Source organism: Cololabis saira, chromosome 6 (genome assembly GCF_033807715.1).
Source record: "Cololabis saira isolate AMF1-May2022 chromosome 6, fColSai1.1, whole genome shotgun sequence".
Lineage (NCBI taxonomy): Eukaryota > Metazoa > Chordata > Actinopteri > Beloniformes > Belonidae > Cololabis > Cololabis saira.
Genome location: NC_084592.1, coordinates 28,737,132 through 28,760,074, shown reverse-complemented (window position 1 = coordinate 28,760,074; position 22,943 = coordinate 28,737,132). Strand labels below are relative to the sequence as shown.

At 41.2% G+C, this 22,943-nt stretch overlaps 1 protein-coding gene across 9 annotated transcripts in view; it reads left to right on the top strand.

Annotated features, from left to right (window-relative positions):
* LOC133446106 (poly(rC)-binding protein 3) overlaps nucleotides 1-22,943 on the top strand; it is a 121,237-nt gene that overhangs the window by 71,555 nt on the left and 26,739 nt on the right. For 7 of the 9 annotated variants that reach the window (XM_061723899.1, XM_061723898.1, XM_061723897.1 and 4 more), the window contains 4 exons: nucleotides 17,251-17,407; nucleotides 21,032-21,055; nucleotides 21,159-21,191; nucleotides 21,443-21,559. In XM_061723899.1, the coding sequence (XP_061579883.1) occupies nucleotides 17,333-17,407; nucleotides 21,032-21,055; nucleotides 21,159-21,191; nucleotides 21,443-21,559 (249 nt within the window). In that variant the 5' untranslated portion in view covers nucleotides 17,251-17,332. Of the gene's footprint in view, nucleotides 1-14,949; nucleotides 15,025-17,250; nucleotides 17,408-21,031; nucleotides 21,056-21,158; nucleotides 21,192-21,442; nucleotides 21,560-22,943 lie in introns of those variants that run through there. The other 2 variants (XM_061723896.1, XM_061723901.1) reach the window with 2 other exon arrangements.

Sequence of the window (22,943 nt, the reverse complement as noted above, 5' to 3'; positions counted from 1 at the left end):
CTCCATTGTTCTACTGGGGGACTTCAACGCTCACGTGGGCAATGACAGTGATACCTGGAGAGGCGTGATTGGGAGGAACGGCCTCCCCGATCTGAACCCGAGTGGTGTTTTGTTGTTGGACTTCTGTGCGAGTCACAGTTTGTCCATCACGAACACCATGTTCAGGCATAAGGGTGTCCATCAGTGCACGTGGCACCAGGACACCCTAGGCCGGAGGTCAATGATCGACTTTGTTGTCGTTTCATCTGACCTTCGGCCGCATGTCTTGGACACTCGGGTGAAGAGAGGGGCTGAGCTGTCAACTGATCACCACCTGGTGGTGAGTTGGATGCGCTGGCGGAGGAGGAGGTTGGACAGACCGGGCAGACCCAAACGGATTGTGAGGGTCTGTTGGGAACGTCTGGCTGAGCCCTCTGTCAGGGACATCTTCAACTCCCACCTCCGGGAGAGCTTCTCTCGGATCCCGGGGGAGGCGGGGGACATCGAGTCCGAGTGGACCATGTTCTCTGCCTCCATTGTCAACGCGGCGGCTCGAAGCTGCGGACGCAAGGTCTCCGGTGCCTGTCGTGGCGGCAATCCTAGAACCCGGTGGTGGACACCGGAAGTACAGGATGCCGTCAGACTGAAGAAGGAGTCCTACCGGGCTATGTTGGCCGGTGGGACTCCTGACGCAGTAGATAGGTACCGGCAGGCCAAGCGGGCCGCGGCTCGGGCAGTCTTGGAGGCAAAAACTCGGGTCTGGGAGGAGTTCGGGGAGGCCATGGAGGAGGACTTTCGGTCGGCCTCGAGGAAATTCTGGAGGACCGTTCGGCGCCTCAGAAGGGGGAAGCAGTACTCTGCCGGCACCGTTTATGGTGCTGGTGGGGAGCTGTTGACCTCGACTGGGGACATTGTCGGACGGTGGAAGGAATACTTTGAGGATCTCCTTAACCCGACTGACATGCCTTCCACTGAGGAAGCAGAGGGTTGGGGCTCGGAGGCGTGCTCATCCATCACCCAAGCCGAGGTCACCGAGGTGGTTCGTAAGCTCCTCGGTGGCCGGGCACCGGGGGTGGATGAGATTCGCCCTGAGTACCTCAAGTCTCTGGATGTCGTAGGGCTGTCTTGGCTGACACGCCTCTGCGACATTGCATGGAGGAAGGGGACAGTACCGCTGGGGTGGCAAACCGGGGTGGTGGTCCCTCTGTTTAAAAAGGGGGACCGGAGAGTGTGTTCCAACTACAGGGGGATCACACTTCTCAGCCTCCCGGGGAAAGTCTACGCCAGGGTACTGGAGAGGAGATTACGGCCGATAGTCGAACCTCGGATTCAGGAGGAACAATGCGGTTTTCGTCCCGGTCGTGGAACACTGGACCAGCTCTATACCCTCCGCAGGGTGCTCGAGGGTTCATGGGAATTTGCCCAACCAGTCTACATGTGTTTTGTGGATCTGGAGAAGGCATTTGACCGTGTCCCTCGTGCCATTCTGTGGGGGGTGCTGAGTGAGTATGGAGTCCGGGGCCCTCTACTAAGGGCTGTCCGGTCTCTGTATGATCGAAGCAGGAGTCTGGTTCGCATTGCCGGCAGTAAGTCAGACTTGTTCCCGGTGCATGTTGGACTCCGGCAGGGCTGCCCTTTGTCACCGGTCCTGTTCATAATCTTTATGGACAGGATTTCTAGGCGCAGCCAGGGGCCGGAGGGGATCCGGTTTGGGAACCTCAGGATTTCATCTCTGCTTTTTGCAGATGATGTTGTCCTGTTGGCTTCATCAGACCGGGACCTCCAGCATGTGCTGGGGCGGTTTGCGGCCGAGTGCGACGCGGCAGGGATGAGAATCAGCACCTCCAAGACCGAGGCCATGGTTCTCGACCGGAAAAGGGTGGCATGCCTTCTCCGGGTGGGTGGAGAAGTCCTGCCTCAGGTGGAGGAGTTTAAGTATCTCGGGATCTTGTTCACGAGTGAGGGAACAATGGAGCGTGAGATTGACAGGCGGATCGGTGCAGCGTCCGCAGTAATGCGGTCGATGTACTGGACCGTCGTGGTGAAGAGGGAGCTGAGTCGAAAGGCGAAGCTCTCGATTTACCGGTCAATCTACGCCCCTACCCTCACCTATGGTCATGAACTTTGGGTAGTGACCGAAAGGACAAGATCGCGGATACAAGCGGCCGAGATGAGTTTCCTCCGCAGGGTGGCTGGACGCTCCCTTAGAGATAGGGTGAGGAGTTCGGTCACCCGGGAGGAGCTCGGAGTCGAGCCGCTACTCCTCCACATTGAGAGGAGTCAGCTGAGGTGGCTTGGGCATCTGTACCGGATGCCTCCTGGACGCCTCCCTAGGGAGGTGTTCCAGGCATGTCCCACCGGGAGGAGACCCCGGGGAAGACCCAGGACACGCTGGAGAGACTATGTCTCTCGGCTGGCCTGGGAACGCCTCGGACTCCCCCCGGAAGAGCTGGAGGAGGTGTCTGGGGTGAGGGAAGTCTGGGCATCCCTGCTGAGGCTGCTGCCCCCGCGACCCGGTAACGGATAAAGCGGGAGAAGATGAGTGAGTGAGTGAGTGACATTTAAATGGATGAATTTTATTCCCTTCCATTATCAAGATGTTTAAGGAAGCAGGTGTCCTTGGATTGAAGGTCTAAACTGGATGAGGGTCGATGTATGACTGTGTTTGGGACCGAGGAAATATCTACACGGCATGCATGATAAGCTAGTCTATCTCGTTTGTTTTAATAGATATACAAGTGTTGAGCATAAGTAGGAAAACGGTTTAATAATTGTCAAATATGTACAATATACAAATTTAAACAGATCCAGAAACAGATTATTTATAAAAGATCTGGTAAAGTGTCTATATGGAATTTCAGTGTTAACTGTCGAGCGGATATAGACTGGACTTGTTTTTGTGTTTTTTGAAATGATTTCACCTCTTAGGCAGGGTTCTTTAGTGTTGACTAGGAGTTTTAGGCTTAACAGGTGTTCGACAGGCCCTTTATTCTTGTCAAAGGTTAGTGTCAGGCTTTCAGATGTGTTACTGCTCGTCTGCATGTCCAGGGTACAGAGTGGGCTTGTAATTAAAATGGCCAAATATATATATATATATATATATATATATATATATATATATATATATATATATATATATATATATATATATATATATATATATATATATATTTTTATATATATATATATATATATATATATATATTTTTTATATATATATATATATATATATCTACCTGGGCACAAATATTACATGTTATTGGGGTCTTTTCTACCATTCGTAGTTTACATGTTCAGCACATGCAATGTTGTAGTCAGATTGAATCAAGGTGAACCACCTGCATCTCGAAGACACAATATTTTAACCCCATAATGCCTGATATATGAAACGACCCACAAAATAATACTGATAATGTATATTCAAATAAAAAACACTTCCAATTTTTCAATTTCTAAAAAAAGAAAAAAATATATCATTACGAAGTTTGTGTATTTTTTCTTTTATTTGTTCATAATATTTAGGTCAGTATGAAGCTTTTTTTTTCTTTATTGATTATTGGGGTTGTCCAAAGGTTTAATAAATTCATGAATCAAATATGATACATCCGGCACTATACGGTTAAGGACAGTGTCCTCATTCTGGACGGAGTTGTGGAAGAGCAAAAAAAAAAAAAACATCTTTGTGTAATGGGATTAAAAAAAAAAAACATTTAGAAAAAAAAAAGGATAAGGCCTCGGGTTAAGCCGATCCATGATTTAAATCACATAAATCAAATTGTGAAACTGTCTGAGGAGGAGAGTCAAGGCTGCATTGTAAATACTGGATAGTTGGCTTGATTTATGTGACCAAGAAATTTCCCGTGTCGACCAAACAGACAACGTAGAGCGTAGACGAAACTCGCAGGGCACAGGGGCGTGTCAGTAATTTACATGTGACCTCAGTGTCTTACAAGAATAAATGCCCCGACAACAGCCAGATATGATGAGGTCAAGCAGCTTCAGGACCAAGATGACAAGTCCATGTAGGTTCTTTATGGGCTCAAATTAATGCCATAAGTATTTTGTATCTGTAAATAAACTTTGTACTTGTAGAAATATTTTGTGCGTGTGCAAAAAATATTTGTACTTGCAAAAAATATTTGTACTTGTAAAAATATTTTGTGCATGTGCGAAAAGTATTTGTACTTGCAAAACATATTTGTACTTCTAGATACAAAGCTACAAACTTTTTACAAAGCTACAAACTTTTTTTACAAAGCTACAAACTTTTTTTACGAAAGCTACAAACTTTTTTTCCCCCCTCACAAAAATAGAGACATATTTTTTTATCAACAAAACGAATTAAAAAAAAATCAAATAAGAAAATAACATATTTGAACCATTTTTCAGACAATAAAATAACAATAACATAAAATGTAATGTAATGTGTAAAGATGTAAAATATGCTTTGTTAATGAGAGAATATGTTTCTGTATTTTTCTTATTTTTGTGAGGGGGGATATATATTGTTTTTCGGCACTACCTTGTTCTCTATAGCTGATATAACATGAATTACTCCTATGTGGGATCAATAAAGTTCTTAATTTTTGCCGTCTGAGAAAATTAAATATATTATATTTGGTGCCTAACTGTTTCCCAAGTATATTAGTGCGTGTGTGAATGAATAAATGAGACGTAAAACGTAAATTTCTTTGTAGAAAGGCGCTTTATGAAAATAAGTCCATTAGTTTGCAGCCCAGTCTTGCCACATCCAATATGGCGGCGACGTCAGTAGGCGATGCAATGATCTGATTGGCTCTCCAGAAACCCTTTGAAACCCGTGCCAAAGATCGCTGATTGGCTGTTAGTTTTGGCACGTCAAAACACTGCCAAAACTCGTAGTTGTAAAAAAAGTTTGTAGCTTTGTAAAAAAAGTTTGTAGCTTTGTAAAAAAAGTTTGTAGCTTTGTAAAAAAAGTTTGTAGCTTTGTAAAGTTTGTAGCTTTTGTAAAAAAAAGTTTGTAGCGTTGTAAAAAGTTTGTAGCTTTGTATCTACAAGTACAAATTTTTTTTGCAAGTGCAAATATTTTTTGCAGGTACAAATATTTTTTGCACACGCACAAAATATTTCTACAAGTACAAATATTTTTTTCACACGCACAAAATATTTCTACAAGTACAAATATTTTTTGCAAGTACAAATATTTTTTGCACACGCACAAAATATTTCTACAAGTACAAAGTTTATTTACAGATACAAAATACTGTGTTATTGATGGAGAATCAATAACACAGTATTACTACAGTCAGTTGCTGAATCTTATTACATAGCTCAGTTTGAGCCCAGATGGTTACTGACAAGTGTCATGTTTTTATTTGTTTTAATTACTCACTCACTCACTCACTCACTCATCTTCTCCCGCTTTTCCGTTACCGGGTCGCGGGGGCAGCAGCCTCAGCAGGGATGCCCAGACTTCCCTCACCCCAGACACTTCCTCCAGCTCCTCCGGGGGGAGTCCGAGGCGTTCCCAGGCCAGCCGAGAGACGTAGTCTCTCCAGCGTGTCCTGGGTCTTCCCCGGGGTCTCCTCCCGGTGGGACATGCCTGGAGCACCTCCCTAGGGAGGCGTCCAGGAGGCATCCGGTACAGATGCCCAAGCCACCTCAGCTGACTCCTCTCAATGTGGAGGAGTAGCGGCTCGACTCCGAGCTCCTCCCGGGTGACCGAACTCCTCACCCTATCTCTAAGGGAGCGTCCAGCCACCCTGCGGAGGAAACTCATCTCGGCCGCTTGTATCCGCGATCTTGTCCTTTCGGTCACTACCCAAAGTTCATGACCATAGGTGAGGGTAGGGGCGTAGATTGACCGGTAAATCGAGAGCTTCGCCTTTCGACTCAGCTCCCTCTTTACCACGACGGTCCAGTACATCGACCGCATAACTGCTACTTGTTTTAATTAATTCAATTAAATTTACTTCCTAATATACTTGTGCTTTATAACAGTAAAGTGCTAAATTGATCAATTTTGCTCACACAGCCCCTTTAAGAGATGTTCCATCATGTTAGATTAAAGATATGCCTTTTAGTTATATTGTATTTAATTATACTCAAATTGTAAAAGCATGCATGTTATACATTCACCTGTGAAACGTTTACAGTAGAAAAACAAGCCTTCCAATTAGGGAAAATTTCATATAGTATATGCTTTACAGTTATAATTATGTCTATAGTAATATATTTTAGAATCTGGAAAATCAGCCCTCTGTGGTCTGGCGTAGGTGCCTCGAGCTTTCTGTCGGCTCAGAAAGCATCTTTCCCACTTCAGAATTACTATAGTATATGTACTATAGTATAGGTAAATCAGATGTGAACCTGGTGAAAGCCCAGACGGTTAAGCTTTTCACCAGCAGTTAATCGCAGCATAGATTTGTGGATCTGGGGGTCCTTGTGCACACAGCTGATCCGTGTTTGTCAGGCCATGCGTGCACCAATTTAACAATTTATGTACACGTGAAGCTTTTTGAGTGTAGAAACTTTATATGTACCACTGATTGTTCAGTTTTTACATTTTTAAACTTCTTGGTATTTGATGTGGATTAAGAAAATACATCTTATGTAACCTAAACGTAAGTAAATTGTATATTTTGCAAGTTGTAAATAACCAAATCAAGTTCTTTAGACCAGACGTGAAAGCCACTCGTCGATTTTCAAATAAATGTTAAGTTCCGATGGTTGTGTTATTTAGCTATGGAGAGCAAAATCATTTTTGTACCAGGCTGTAAGTATGTTGGTTTTAGCTGTGAAGTTAGACATTTTAATGTGGTAGTCAATGGAAACTGACTCACTTTTGAAGCCAGTCCCAGTTCATTTGATGAGCTGCACTTTCTCAGACTTCCACAACGGCTTCAGCTTTAGTCAGACCCACCTTTCTCCACAGTGGAAAGCCAAACTTGGAATTATTTGGCTGAAACTACTGCGTTCCTGCAAAATGATGCCAGAAAATGATGCCACACAGACATGGGGAGTAGATAAGAATGCTGCATGACATAGTTTTAATCAAGTGATGCAACCTGTGGGAAAAAGAACAAGTCATTTCCTAGATTGATCTGCGGTTATGAAGATGTCTGGGTAAAATAATGCTCTCGTCCTCTGAATCATACCAAAATTGTTTCCTTTGGAGACTAATTCACAGGCTCCTTGACTGAACCAGTTTAAGTTGCCTCTTTAGTGCTATTTTGCAGAAAAATGTTCCATCACACTTCCAGCAACAGCTCCCTGTTGCTGGAAGAGAAACAATTTATAGACTTCAGGAAACAATTTTAAATGCTTTTTGCCAGCCTCACATCACAAAGTCTCTTTTTGGACAAATTACATGAAGTGATTCTTTGCTGAGAACAAATTGTTATCATCACTAATGTCTTTGTGATTTCAAGAGGTTGGATTGTAAAAGAGAGATACCAGCCATTGTTCTTTTTTGTGTGAAAAGTTTACACAATTTCCTAAAATTGTTATGAATTTGAAACATGTCTTTACAGCTGGTATTAGCAGCAGACCTTAAATCTACCCTACAGCTTTGAGCTGTCCACTTCAGATGCACAGTAAATGCAACACTAACATGAAACTGGGTGAAGATAAAGATGGAGAGCCTCCATAATTCTACTCTTCTTCTAATATGATATGCTATAGTACAGTTCATACCTACTCTTTTATCTTATCCTTCTTTTTGTGCAACACTGAATTGTAGTGAGTGTTAGTTAAATACAACCTTATATGATTACAACTAACTTTTATTATTTATTTAACAAACGTTAAAACCAAAAAATAAAAATCACGGCCAATACTAAGTACCCCCATATTGCTTCCATAGGATTTAAAGGGTAAGTTGCAGCCAGGTGCTGCCAATCATCAGCCCAAAATGAACTGATGTTAGAAAAGTGATTGTTGCTTCACATTGATATGGAAAGAGTGTAACAGCCTTTCCAAACTATTTGGAGTTCAGTGTTCCACAGGAAGAACAATTATTCTCAAGTGGGAAAACACTGAAAGAAGTGCACAATTTATCCTAGTAAACAGAATTAAAAAAAAACAGAAAAAAACACCTAATGAGCCATGTCTCAGGTGCAAGGGAAAACATTGAAGCACAATTACGGTTTGCAAAACTGTGGGGGAAAAAAAAAACATCATAAAGAAGTACTTCAGGTTGCTTCAGAAATGTATTTGTGAAGCTAATCCATGAAAGTGTTAACCTTTTTTGGCCGCTGGGTGGCCACTAGGCCACTAGAGCTGCAAAAAAATCTTTAAAAGAAAGTTACATTTTTTTTTTATCTGACCCAATCAGTCGACATTTGTGATGTTACCAGGCACAAACACAGACTGATAGATTTAAGGAAAGTCACTTCAACCTTCACCTCCACCCTAAATTTGACAGTCCGGCTTTTGCTGAGACCAAATTTAAAAGTGAATTTGTGATGCTCTATTTACTGACGCTCTGTGAAGAAGCCTGGTGTGTCTGCTGGCCACAATGAGACCCTCAACCTTTAAATGAAGACTTTGAAAGTTGCTGCCGCTGAATAGATGGATAGAGATAGATGGTCATGATGCGTTTTCATATCATCTGTACCAGGTTTATTCATGATACGGGAAAAAGCTATTACAATGCCAGAAAAAAGTATGTGGTGTCCTTGGAATTAACTGGTTCGCTGCATTAATTTACCATAAAATGTGATCTGTTTTTTATCGCAGTCATGATAATGAATAAACAAAATAGATTTAAACTGATACCATAAAAACTATTATCATTTTTTATGCTTTTATTGAATGCATCTAGTAAGCATTCGCAGCACTAATGGAAAAGGTAAGGGAACCAAATGAGTAATTACTTGGAGTCAGTGGTTTGCACACCTGGAGTCCAGTTGATGAAATTGATTTCAGGATATGTTTAGAGCTACTTTGACTGTAAAAAGACATGTAAGAAATCTGCAGCACGACTGAGAAAATGCTTTATGGACTGATAGAAAAGGTGAACAGGTGAAAGGTGAACTTTCCAGGGTAACCCCACAGAGATACTGTAAAATTTCCTCGAGAGAACCGTTCGTACCAGGCATCCTAGGCGTTTGTCTGATCTGAAGCAGTTCTGGATAGCAAAATAAGTGGTCCAAAATTTGTCCTGACTATTGTACATGTCTGATCCATAGCCACTAAAATCACTTGATGCCGTTGCTGCTAAAAGGAGGTTTGAGCTGCTCTCAACTCCCATTTGAGAGGAGGGAAGAGGAGTCAGGAGGAAGTGATAACACCGTCACTTCAGCATGGCATCTCCAACACCAGAAAAGCTTTACATCACTTTACATCAGACCTGACCCGTGTTTAAGTGTTCCATCTGAGGCAGCTTAATGAGGGGAAAGTTCATCATCTAAGATCTATCCCCATGTCAATTAACATAAAAGGGACAGGCAACACAGCAATGTAAAACAGGTTATTTATACATGTTCTGCTTAGGCACATTGTTTTTATCTATTATTTGACTTAGATGGATATCAAATCTCATTTTATGGCAAATAATTCTTGAAAATTAGTTAATTTGCACACATCAAAAGTCTATTATAAGTAAAAAAAATGTTTTTAATGATTTTGGATTCGTTTTTGAGTTTGCATTTGCCTCAAGGGGAGGGGAGAGTTGTAGCTTAACTTCTTATTCCCATTAAGCTCTCACTGCACTCTGTGCATGTGACTCATTTAACTCATTTCACTTCCTGATCTCAGTCTAGACATCTCAAGGCTTCCTAGCGTGTCAAGGAAAGTAGTGTAGTATTATCATATTTAGAGTGCACATAGCCGTTCAACTCTATGATGCCAAACATGAGTTTCTAAGACTTTGGTGCCACGCTCATTACCCCCCCCCCCCTCAAAAAAAGACCATAATTATAGATAGATAGAATATGTCAAATCAATCTTCAAAAGAATCAGATGGGACCTAAATACAAACCAAACTCAGCCGTTGGTGGAACACAGCGACACTAAAAAGTCTAAAATCAGATTGCTTTTTGTTACGGTGGAACCTTCATGTGTCACTGTCACCAACACTGACCAGCTACAAATTTCTTAAAAGGGAAGAGGGAAAAAAGTAATAAAAGTTCAGACATTTTCTTTCAGGTTCCTCTGCATTGATCTATAAGCCCGTCCGTCTGTCTGTTTGAATTTCAATCCTTTGAGCATGTCTGTAAGTGCCTGAGCATGCACATGTGTGTTTTGACAATTTAATACTTGCTGCAAAGCTTTGTAGATTCATCCTCAGAGAAAAGTAAATAACTTTAAGCTGACTGTCTCTGCAGAGCGCTGCTTTGGACTGATAGGACTAAGTCAGCAGATACTGGCACTCTGTCGTAGCACTGTCAGGGAAACACTGTCTTCTCCCTCTCTCCCTGACTGTAGAATGGAGAATACTGCATGCACCACACGCATAGATTGACCAAACACTAACACGTTTAATTTAATAACCACTCCTACAAACAGCTCAAACTACTGAAATCTCACATTTCCACCATGTAAACTTTTCTAGCCAAATTCATTTTAATTTTTCATTTTCCACAGTAAACTAACACACTTCAAATAAGTCTTTAGTGAGATGAAATGTATGCATTTTATCATTCATTTAAATAATTAGGTGAATGAATAAAAATAATATATTTGACACAAATAAAATGGAGTGGATATGTAAAATTGAGGACCAGCCTTTGCCCAGCGGACCATCCGGCTAGATTTCCCACACTCATTCCTCAGATAAATATGATACAAACAATGATACAAAAAAAATAAATAACTGCGTCAAAAGAGCAATTCAGAGAATTTTAAAACGAGTTCAGAGTTCACATAAGGGCGGACATACTTGATGCCTGCGTTCGTGTCAGTTTGTGTCAGTTTGTGTCAGTTCGGGTCTGTTCGTGTTCACAACCAACTGCAACGTCAATCGCATAGTATGCGAGAAGAGCACGTCGTACTGGCGGTGACCGATTGGGGGCAGTAAGCAGAGCATACTGCAGAGTTAGAAAAGTAATAAAATATTTGGTAGTAGTATAATAATCAGCTGGTGGAACAAAGATAAATAAAGAAGACAGCAACTCTGGATGAAGAGGAGATCACTGCACTGCTTTTCTTGTGATCTCGGTAAAGAAAACAGCGCGATCGGAGATGGTTTGTCAGGCCGTTCAACCAGAGCCGTCGGGAGACAAAACAGCCCACCAGCATCATCAACCACTGATTGTTCCGTCGAGCACGGACATAACGAGCACGACTCTATCTGCACCAGGACTGTGTTGATCTGCCGCTCGCTGTTTTGACACGCATGTTTGTCACTGTGCAGCAGCGATGTCACATCATAAATGTGAGGATAACACCGGCTCAGGCTCTCTTCAAAACAGTCCGCAAGTTTCCGACCTCCGCGTGAGTCACTTGTGTCAACTGGTGCTCGGACCTGGACCAGCGCCACTCGCGGGCAGAGCGAGAACTGCAGGTCGCGTACACGTTCAGTGTCTTTTGGAGAATGTGCACATCGACGCAGGATACGCGTGGCGGCCATGATGCGTACCTGTACGCAAGTATATTCGCCCCCATACTGTGTATCTTCACATTTTATTGGTAAAATTGCTGTTTCCCATGGCCTGGGCCAGTGACATGACACATAGTCAGAAGCTATCATTTAGTTTGTAGAATCTGTCCAATCAGGTTAATCTCCACCCTATGCTGTAATTAGTTGAAGTCTTAAAGCAAAGTCTTTGAACACAGTGTTTATTTTGCATAGAAATACAACCCCCCCACCTGTAACACATCTCTTTTTTGGAGGACATGATTATAATGAGTTAAGTATTCATTGTGGCACCACTTTAGATCACTTCAGATAATGGAAAACTATGTCATGCACACTTTCATACAACAAGCACTGCAGTCACATGGACATTGTTGCTATTGTGTTCACAGTGCACGCATGTGCAAAGTTACATATAATGACAGGGATGAGAATGACATTCTGACAGGAAAATGTGGGTAAAATCATATAGCCCACTACGGCAGGGCTCTTCAACTCCAGTCCTTGAGGCCCAATGGCCTGCATGTTTTAGATGTCTCCTTGCATAACACACCTGTTTCAAAGTAATGAATCATCATAAGTTTGTCATCAAGGTCCGCACAAGTCTGTTAATGACACAGTCTTTTGTATCAGAGCATGTTGAAGCAGGGAAACATTTAAAACATGGGGGACATAGGGCCTCAAGAGTCCAAGTTGCACAAGTCCTGCCCTATGACTGTTCAAGTCTTTTGAATCCAAGGCTCAAGCGGCTGGTGTGTGAGACTTGTGTGTGACTGCAGTCCACGTTGGAGGCTTGAGTCCCCATCTCTGGGTAAAGGGTGTTTGAAATGCTATAGCTGTTTATCAGATGCTGCTGCTTTTAAGAAACACAGTCAAGACGTGTAGTTCAGTGTAACGGCTGCATGATCTCTCATGCATGTTAACATTGTTTACATTCAATAATTAACAAGCGTATTTCCGCTCACTGAAAGATTAATTTTACTTGTATCTGGACTGCATTATAATTTCTTATCAAATCTTTTAACTGGATATAATTGCTTATGGGTGTGAGGCTAGGAACAAGTAAATCAGACTTTGGATCAAATAATACAGCTGTGGAACCCATGCTGCGCTCTGTTTTTAATTAAACAAAAGGCCAGAGTGCAGCTCATCTTCCTTTCCTTTCATCCCTCCCGTTTTTTCTCGCACAGCTACAAAAAATGTCCACGTTAGACTGGTATGTGTTGCATGGGGATCCACGAATATCATGCTTGGCATACTGGCTGTTGATGCCCATCCATAATCATAAAACTGTTTTTTTCCAGGGATTATGCCCCCAAAGAGTCATGAAAGTCAGTTACTATATAGACAAGGCACTTATCATTTGGATGCAAGATGGAGGTGTGAAAACGTGAAAATGGATATGAAGATGGTTTGTGGTCTGAGTGCACCAAAAGAAAAAGAAAAGTTCAATGTCTCTAGAAAGTGTGTGCTCAGCTGATCTCAAAACTCAGGAAAAAAGTGGAGCTGAGGAACTGAGGAAACGAAATTAAACAATACTTCGTGTTTTGTACGTCTTCAGGCAAAAAAGGACTATCTGAGCAATGGAGCTGCTGCAGCATTCTTCATGTTTATTCATGAGATTAATAACGTTATGTATTTAGTGGAATCTAAAGCCCCACAATGGTAAGGCCCAGCCAACACAAACACCAACACAAATGGAAAGGGAAAATGTGTTCTGCTGTACTTGCTGAGCTGAAGAAACAAAAGAAATGAACAATGAACTTTCTGAGGATGCAGGATTTTGATCGCAGTGAGTAATTGAATTGAGGAAGTTGAGACAGTGTTTTGTGGAACGGGTCAGGATGGTCGATCTGAGTTAAACTGAATCCAATAGTTCTGTGGAAACCTCAGCAAGTCAGATCACATCTTACCAAACAATTTTATATGACACTTATACTAGGTCTTAGTATTAGCCACATACAACAAACAACATTTAACATGTTTTCCCCATGTCCTTATTTATCTAACAAAAATGAAGTCAAAAAGAACAACGTGCTTTAAGTTGCAGCCAAGTTTTGCCTTTAATGAATTTTAACATCGGGAGTCTCTACAGACATCCATAAACTCAAATGTTTTGACAGATTGCTGGTCTAGAAGCATTCAGATGTGTGTTAATAAACCTCAGAGAGGTAGTTGTAACTGCACATTAAACTGAATCAGTCTAGAGTTGCTTGACAATTTTCAGTTTTTTGTTCTTCCCTAAAAATCTGAAAATCTGTACATTCCAGTTTTAGAGCTCTTACTCATGGATGTTTACTTCGTACCTTCATCCAGTACTGTCAAGATCTTTGCGGGATTGTAGAAAAATTCCAAACTGACAGCACAGGAATCTGTTGCTATAAAGATTTTATCTACTGGCATTCATTCAAGTACAACGTTGAACATAAGAAGCTGTACTTGAAGCTTTAGTACGATCCGGCGCAAAACATTCCGGTGCCATTATGCCCGTGTACCCGTTTTCTGTATTATTAAATTTTTTTTGGAGGGAACAGTGAACATAAGTTGCAGTAATCAGGGTCTTCAGATCTTAAGAAAAATAAACAAAAAACCCAACAAAAAAACTTTGTTAATTTGCTTTGTTTAGTGTGATTGTTAATGAAGACAGTAGTCAGTAACATGAACGTGTGTCACGTTTGTGCACTGGCAGGAGTGAATGAGAATAATCACGCCAGGTTGATGCCACGCAGAGAGAGGAGAGGCAGCATATACGACCAAACCCAAAACAAGCTACAACTCCAAAAGCAAATCCAAAACCCCACAACTGACGACTTCTGATATTTTAAGGCAACTTCACAAAATAACAAGTAAACAAAGTCGTACTAATAAGTGGAACTGGCACCAAGTAGTGATTGATCAGATTTTGCTCTTTAATCTGTAAATCTGGGTTATGAAGTGAATATTCTTAAACCAAACGATGTAAATGCTTAATCTGAAAATTGTCTTTATTAGATTAAGGTCAATAATCAGATAATTGTTGTCCATGTAGTCAGTGTGTTTGATTGTGTCCTCGACTGAGTGGGGTGTGTGGTTAAATCCATCCAAAATATTGATATCACGAAGGATAAAAGCACATGAGACCATTTTGGAAGCCATCAGTCAGTAGCCTTTAGCCTTTAGCAGGCTTTGGTGACATGCCACTCATATCCCCGACCACACCCCACTTTCCCCTCCAAGACCCCGGGGCTGCCATAATCTGGGGCACTTGTCATATCTTATGCCCACTAAAGGAAAACATTTGCTCATGTGACTTTCAAAACATGACAAAAGGCCAGAGTGGTTTTAACACTTGTCCAAATTTGTCTATATTTATCGATCAGACGTCAAATAAGACGTCATGTATCGTGATTCATCAACCTCGTGACTTCCTGATTTGACCAACAGCATGCTCAGATTTTTGTTTTGTGAATAGTTGAGGGGGTGGTCACTAGATCGGAGCATCGGAAAAGGTAAAAGCTTTCTGAATTATTACAGATGATGCCACAATGTTCCTTTTTGTTAATGTCTGTGACCATTGATCACAATTCTCACGTAGTAAATATCTTTGTCAGGGCCCTCTTTACCCCCGATTACTTACAGCGTAGCATCTTCAGAGGAGGAAACAGACCAGACATAAATGTAAAGTTTTCCAGTGAATCACCCTAAATGGATGGGATGTCTTTTCGTATTAATTTCAATCATGGTTAATAAAGCTACAGGGTCATGACTTGTGACATGGATCAAAGGTTTTGCATGCTTCCCTTGTTCCTAGCTGGAGTCTTATAAATATTGTATATTTCTCCTACTATCTTCTATTATGGCTCACTCACCTAAAACATTAAATTGCTAATCTTACTTGCACTGTAATGCCAGCTATGCATGTAATGATGATGTAAGAACCGGTAGATCAATGTATGTGCAAAATGAGGGATAAAGTAGACCATGCAGAACACGAACGAGGTCCTTTTATCGAAATGTGTCACCCGACAAAAGAAAAGGGAGGCCTGCCATTGATAATCACCTGTAAACAATACCGAAAAGCTGCGTTAGCTCTCTAAGCTAATGCTAGGTGGCAGGGGAACAATGCAATGAGGCAACACCAATTCATTTTAATTTAGGATGAGGGCTTAACTAGGCTGACTGATTGAAGATGACAAATTACAACCTGCTTTTGGGGTAAATGGGAGGAGGGGGGAGAATGTCTGCTAGTGGAGTGTGGGAGAATGTCTGCTAATGCTACCAGGACTGGAGAACTACTGGAACACTCTCTGTAAATGTTGCCTCGCTAAACCTCAAATAAGCACCGCTCCACCATGACTTTGGATTATTTTATGGACTGAGAAACATATTTTATGATGCCAACCAAATAAGAGCCCTTTATACAAAGAAAATGGTCTTAAAGTTCATTCTGATAGTTATTTGTATCGAAATGGAGATTTCTGATTGACTGGTCTGATATATTTTTTCTGGTATGAAGAAGTGCAAATGAATAGTGCGTGAATAGTAATTTTGTTTTCTATAAAGCCAACAAGGACACGGGTGGGCGGGTCAGAAAATGTGTTGTAATATTGTAAAAGGGAAGAAGAATATAATGGCAATTCATTTAAAAAAAAATATTGGCAAGCAAATAAAAGTCAGTAAACAAAACTGAGAACTCAAAAAGGAAGCTCGTTTCTCCAAATCACAATGAAAGGTGCAGGAAAGCTGGGACATAATGTTTTAAGTAGACCAACATGAATGTGTTTACAGCCAGAAGCAAATTCATGTGTGAAAAGAGTTCAGATGCTTATCTGAGTTGGGAGCTTTTTTCACGACATACAATATGTCGCTTTTGCCCACCTTAAGAAAATATATGCTTTTTTGAAATAGTATCAGAGTATCAGAGCCACTTAGTCAAAAAAAAAAGAAAAGAACAGACTCATAAAGAAGACTGACTCTCTGCTGGGGCTGCTGTGAAACACAGATCATGGTGCTAAAAGTATGTTGTTAAACATGATGGTCGATAGATAGATAGATAGATAGATAGATAGATAGATAGATAGATAGATAGATAGATAGATAGATAGATAGATAGATAGATAGATAGATAGATAGATAGATAGATAGATAGATAGATAGATAGATAGATAGATAGATAGATACTCCTTTTGTCTGAGTACAGAAACAAGACTAAGCTTCATTAAAGTAGTATGTCTGAGTTGAAATTGTAACCTGAAGGCAAGCAAGCCACCAATAACAGTAAAAAACAGGGAATAGGTAACGTAACCTATGGCAGGAAGTTAACAAAATGGGTAGCACATGCACATCAGGTAGCACAGGCATCTGAAACTAACATTTGCAACATGCCTTCTGTGCAAAATGATAAAAAAAAAGAATTACAGAACAAAATTAGTGCTCAAGGGAATACAGGCAAATGGGAATGTTGAAAAGATCAAATTCAGTCTGTTTCTGTATCACAACATAGGTATATTGGAATTCACGTAAATGTCAGACACAGCTTTGGAGATGTCTAGACATTTTCTTTTCTTTTTCCCTTCTTTAGAATGCTTCTTTTATTAGCATTAAATAGTATTCTGGATTGTCTCCTAATACCAATCAGCCCACAAAACGAAAAGCTGTCATAATTGATTGGTTGTGAAAGTTGGTCCTCTTGTGTGTGATCATGTGGGTTTTTTTTGTTTGTTTGTTTTTTGCAGGTGACTGGCTGGCTGGAAAACCACCATACTCCTTCTCCCTCTGAGGACATCCCATCACAGGACCACTCTTACCTCGCTGAGCATGGAGTCCGCCAAAGTCCAGTCAGAGGGCGGGCTCAATGTCACGCTCACCATTCGCCTCCTCATGCATGGAAAAGTAAGCAGGTGCAACACAACATAGCTAGTGACCATAATGATTACAACAGATGTTTCTAATTAGTTTCAACAGGAAATAGGATGCAGCATTAATTAGTTGTATCCAATGTATGGGATGCACAAGATACTTACTCTCAACAGGTTTGTCGTTCAACAAGCCAATCAGTTGACTTGTTGAGCCCTTGGAGATTACTTCAGAGATTTCTTTCTGTTGTTCCGTGAAAGATTTTTCTTGATCTGCATTTATCTGGTATACAAAAAAAACACATTCCAAAAGGCATTCATGCCCTCTCATCTCTTTTTATTGAAGTCAGGCATCCTTGCCCTCCTGTAGCCTCTTACAAAGGCATCAGGTGACATATAGGGTTATGCTTTTATCTGCCAATAAAACAGTATTGAGTTGCATTCATGAATGAGGGAAAGATGGAGCGCCAGATTGACAGATGGATTGTTTAATCTGGTGCAGCGTCCTTAGTTGTGCGGTCGGTGTACCGGACCGTCGTGGTGAAGAAGGAGCTGAGTGGAAAGACAAAGCTCTCGATTTACCAGTCACTCTACACTCCCACCCTCACCTATGGTCATGAACTTTGGGTAGTGACAGAAAGGACAAGATCGCCGATACAAGTGGCCGAGATAAGTTTCCGCCACAGGGTGGCTGGGCGATGCTTTAGAGATAGGGTGAGAAGCCCAGCTGCTCGGGAGGAGCATGGAGTACAGAACTGCTCCTTCACATCAAGAGGAGTCAGCTGAGGTTGCTTAGGCATCTGTATCGGATGACCCAGATACGCCTCCCTAGAGAGGTTTTCCAGGCGTGTCCCACTGGGAGGAGACCCCGGGGAAGACCCAGGACACGCTGGAGAGACTATTGGCGCTCTTCCACTAGAACCTACTCGGCTAGAGCCGAGACGATCAAAGTACGTACTAGTGCAAAAGCGCCATATGTCTCTCTGCTGGACTGGGGAAGCCTCGGAATCCCCCTGGAAGAGCTGGAGGAAGTGTCTGGGGTCAGGGAAGTCTGGGCATCTCTGTTCAGACTGCTGGGAGGGTGGGGGTGGGGGGGCACTGAGATATATATATATATATATATATATATATATATATATATATTAGGGCTGTTAAAGTTAACGCGTTAACTTAACATCCTCTTAATGCCGACAATTTTTTTAACGCACGATTAATGTGCAGGATAAAAAAAAAAGCGCATTATATAATTTCTGGCGCTCGACGGCACTCGTAGTTTGAGGAAAAGTATGGTGAACTGAAAGATGGAGAATGAAAAGGGACTTTTCAAAGGCTAGTTCACTTTCAAAAAGATGCCAGATGGTTCTCTGGACAAGACTAAAGTTATTTGCTAGACTGTCTATTTGAAATGAATTACCATCGAAGTACGTCAAGTCTCAAAATATCACTTGCAGCCAAACACACGACCGATGCAGAGAGCGCGCGCCGCACTTCTTGTACAATGTTTGTGATGCTGGTTCATTGTTTTACATTGAGCTGCTTAAAAAAACAAGGAATCTTAAGTTAGTCTTTACAAGTGTAATGTTGGGGACTACATTGTGTTTGTATTTATGAAGGAATGTTACATTCAGGTCAAAAGCTTATGAAAGTTGAATAAATATTGGTATAAAGCAAGCATATTTGCCCTTTCTCATGTTGTTAATAGTATTAAAAACATTTAAAAAATACCTAAAGGTAATTTAGAACAGCAAAAAATGTGTGAATAAATGTGCGATTAATATGCGATTAATCGCGAGTTAACTATGGACAACATGCGATTAATCGCGATTAAAAAAATGTATCGTTTGACAGCCCTAATATATATATATATATATATATATATATATATATATATATATACATATGTTATGTTATCATAATAAATGGATGATTTTGATGGGAACACCAAATGTACTTTATGGCAATATTGATCAAGAATGTGGTTGCACCTGGGGGGTGGTGGCCATAGGTGCTAGGGCCCGACCAACGCTGCTTGCAGCGTTAATATACCCTTGTAATTACAAGATAGTTCTCTCCTAATATCAAAAACCTTTCCATCAATGCAGGATCTGGGTTTCCTCTTGAAACATCCATCCATTTTCTATACCCACTTTATCCTTTACAGGGTCATGGGGGTCTACTGGAGCCTATCCCAGCTAATTTCAGGCGAGAGGCAGGGGTACAGACAACCAGACACACTCACACTCACACTCACACTCACACCTCTTGTAGGATTTGAAGATTGTTAGGGAAAACTTTACTTTTAGCTTGGTAAATGTACATCTATGTTCAAAGAAGTACACGACCCTGCTTTATGCCACTCCTACATTATTCAAAACCGAGCTCACCAAGAATTATCATAGGCATATTAAATTGAGGCCTTGAACACTGCTACACATCCATGTATATACTTGGTACACCCCTGTGCATTCTGTACCTTGTTCAGAAAAAACATGGCAAGAGAAAGTCTGAGGACCCATTGGAACTAAACATTTGGGGTCTTTTTGTTTTAATTTGCTATAAAATGTTATCTGATCTTCATCTTTGTCATGATCATAGGCATCATAATGTGCCAGGGGTGATAAGACACGGACATGTCTCATGGCGTTATTCAACACATCCATTTAAAATGTACAGTTGTAGAAGAAAAAGTAAGTGAACCCTTGGACTTAATCAGGTAGCAGACTTTTGCATCAATGACTTCAAGCAAGCACTTTCAGTATCTTGAAATTTAAACCACAGCTTAGGATCATTATCTAGCTGCATCGCTCAACTTGGGTGCTAATGTTCCCTTCAATTGGGAGCAATTGTTCCAGGCCTTGAAGCCGGAAACCACATCCATGATACTTCCTCCACCATTCTTCACAGTAGGTATGTAAGCTATGCATAGTACTAAGTATTTTTCCTAACACTCAGTCTAGGAAAAAAAACACCTTTCACATTGCAGTCTCCCAAGGTACTTGATGATCTTTAGGTGTACAGCAAAACATTTTGGAGAACAACAGGTTCCTCCATGGTGTCCTACCATGGACAATCTGCCTGTTGAATGACTTTCATATCACAGATTAATAAACAGAGACGTTTTCCAGTTTCACTGATCTCCTCAATCGATAAGCTGTTACTTATGGGTTCTTCATTGTGCTTTTGAGATCATCTTGGCTGAGGGTCCACTACTACGAAGAGTAACCACCCTACAAAACCTTCTTACCCTGGACGGATGGATGCCTAAAAAGCCTTTCAGATTATCATGCTTCACTTTACAGTTTTGCACAGTTCAAATACTTTTGACTGTTTGTCCTCAGAGACCTTTATATGAGCTTCACATAAGCTTCTTATAAGAAGCAAACTTAGAATGTTTGAGCATCTTTTGTCAGTAACTCTAAACCACACCTCCAACCTCATTTCATTTTCAGAGCTCAGATGTGGGACTCTGAGACCGTTGAATTGTAACTGTGAGGTATCAGCTTAGGCACCTTGTGTTTATCTGCTATTATGACTTTGAAGAAGATCAGATCACATTATCTGCCAACTGAATCGAGAAAACTGGTTTATATTTTTCCATGCCACTGTAGTTTTTGCAAGACTTTGATAAAATGTGTTGAGAAATATCTTTTTTCTATTGCAGGAGGTTGGAAGTATAATCGGTAAGGTATGTTGTTTGCTGATTCGCTCTTCTTCTCAAACATGCAGCAAAACACTTACGGTGCCTAATTATACTCATGTTTTGTTATTATTGGTTCACTTTTTTCCAGAAAGGAGAAACTGTGAAAAAAATGCGAGAAGAGGTGAGTTTCTATAGAAAAATAATCATTTATATCGATAAATAAGAAAAACATGTAAACCTAAAAACATGTCAATAAGCAATACAATCAGCTTGCATTGAGTGCCACTGTAATGGAAAATAGTTATTCCCATGTGGTATCAGGTTTATTATAGGCAGACACATTATTGAAATTTTTTCAAGATTCATTCTGAGAAGAAAGTCTCACGTAGGCCTGTAAAGATCCCATCAACAATGCACGTGCTGTTTTCCCAGAGTGGAGCACGGATCAATATCTCAGAAGGCAACTGTCCAGAGAGGATCGTCACAATCACCGGACCAACAGACACCATCTTTAAGGCTTTTGCCATGATCGCCTACAAATTTGAAGAGGTGTGTTTCGTCTTCACAGTTAAGTTTTTGTATCCTGGCACTTGAAAGTTAGTTTACCTTCTCTCACTGTGGGGGTATTTTGCGTCAATTAAGGCACAATTGAAATAAAAGCTTTATTATCTTTTCATTCTAATAATATCTAAAAAATAATAACAGAAACATCTGGCTGTTATGCCCCAGTCTGGGGTGCCTAGGACACAACATGAGAAGGCCCCATCTTGTAAGGGTTTTGACTCAAAATGCATGACTCCAGGAACAAAAGAGTATTTATTCAAAAAACCGGAGCAAAAGGGTAATAACAGAAAACACGAGGAAAATCAAAGGCTGAACAAGAAGCGCTCTCTGGGAGGATCAATCTATCACAAACTTTTAGTAAAATATGGCGACGTGACGACACTTGACTATACTCGACATGAGGCAACAAACTGGCAACAAGGGGAGACACCGACTATTTATACATGAGGTAGGGGAATATAGGTGGAACCAATCAGGGGCGGGGTTGACAATCACAGTGGAGGAAAAGTCACGCAAAGGGGGGAAGTCAGGATCTGAAACGAGAGGGAAAAGGTGAGTTCAAAATAAAACAGGAAGTGCATGATGAGACTGGACATAAGCACACAATACCACAAGGACTAAACATGAAATGAACACAGACATGACATAAAACACTAAACCTGGCCATGACTGACATTAACACATTTGACCAGACAACACATCTTCCCCAAGTCGCCACAAACAAGATTTAGTTTCAATATAAACAAAGTGATTTATTTACATAAATAAGTAAATGAACATATAACTATATTGAAAAGTAACTGAGACTGAGCTACTTGGACTAAGGCCAACATAACAAAAGGATCCTGTCTTAGAGTAAGTAACTGACCTGACAAACAAAAGAAACAAATGACACTTACCACCCTAACTAAATAAACAGGAGAAAACAAGGTTAACAAAACCCACCATTACTACTCAAAATTAACTAAGTACAAAACATGCACAAGGTTTTAAGCAAAAGGTGTGGCCGGTTGGGGTAGGAGGATGAGAGTGCCTGCAGCCCGCTGGTGGCCGCCATCTTGGCTCCTTATGTATCCGGTGGTTGTCGGTTTCAGCCAATCACCTCCCAGGGCATGGAACCTTCCCACCAATGACCGCACGGCTGTGGCACACACCTATCTGCATATTAAACTGACAAAAGCACAGAGCACACACACACACACAGAGTTGCCCAGACTCCTCTCAAAGAGCACATCTTTACAGTAAATATGCAAATGAGGCATGAGGCACTTCACAGTGCAGGGGGAATTCAGTTTCCTTTCTTTTCCCCCCTGAATTTGTCTTTGACGTCTCACATCTTACTGATACTTTCTGAATACTGTGACTGAAG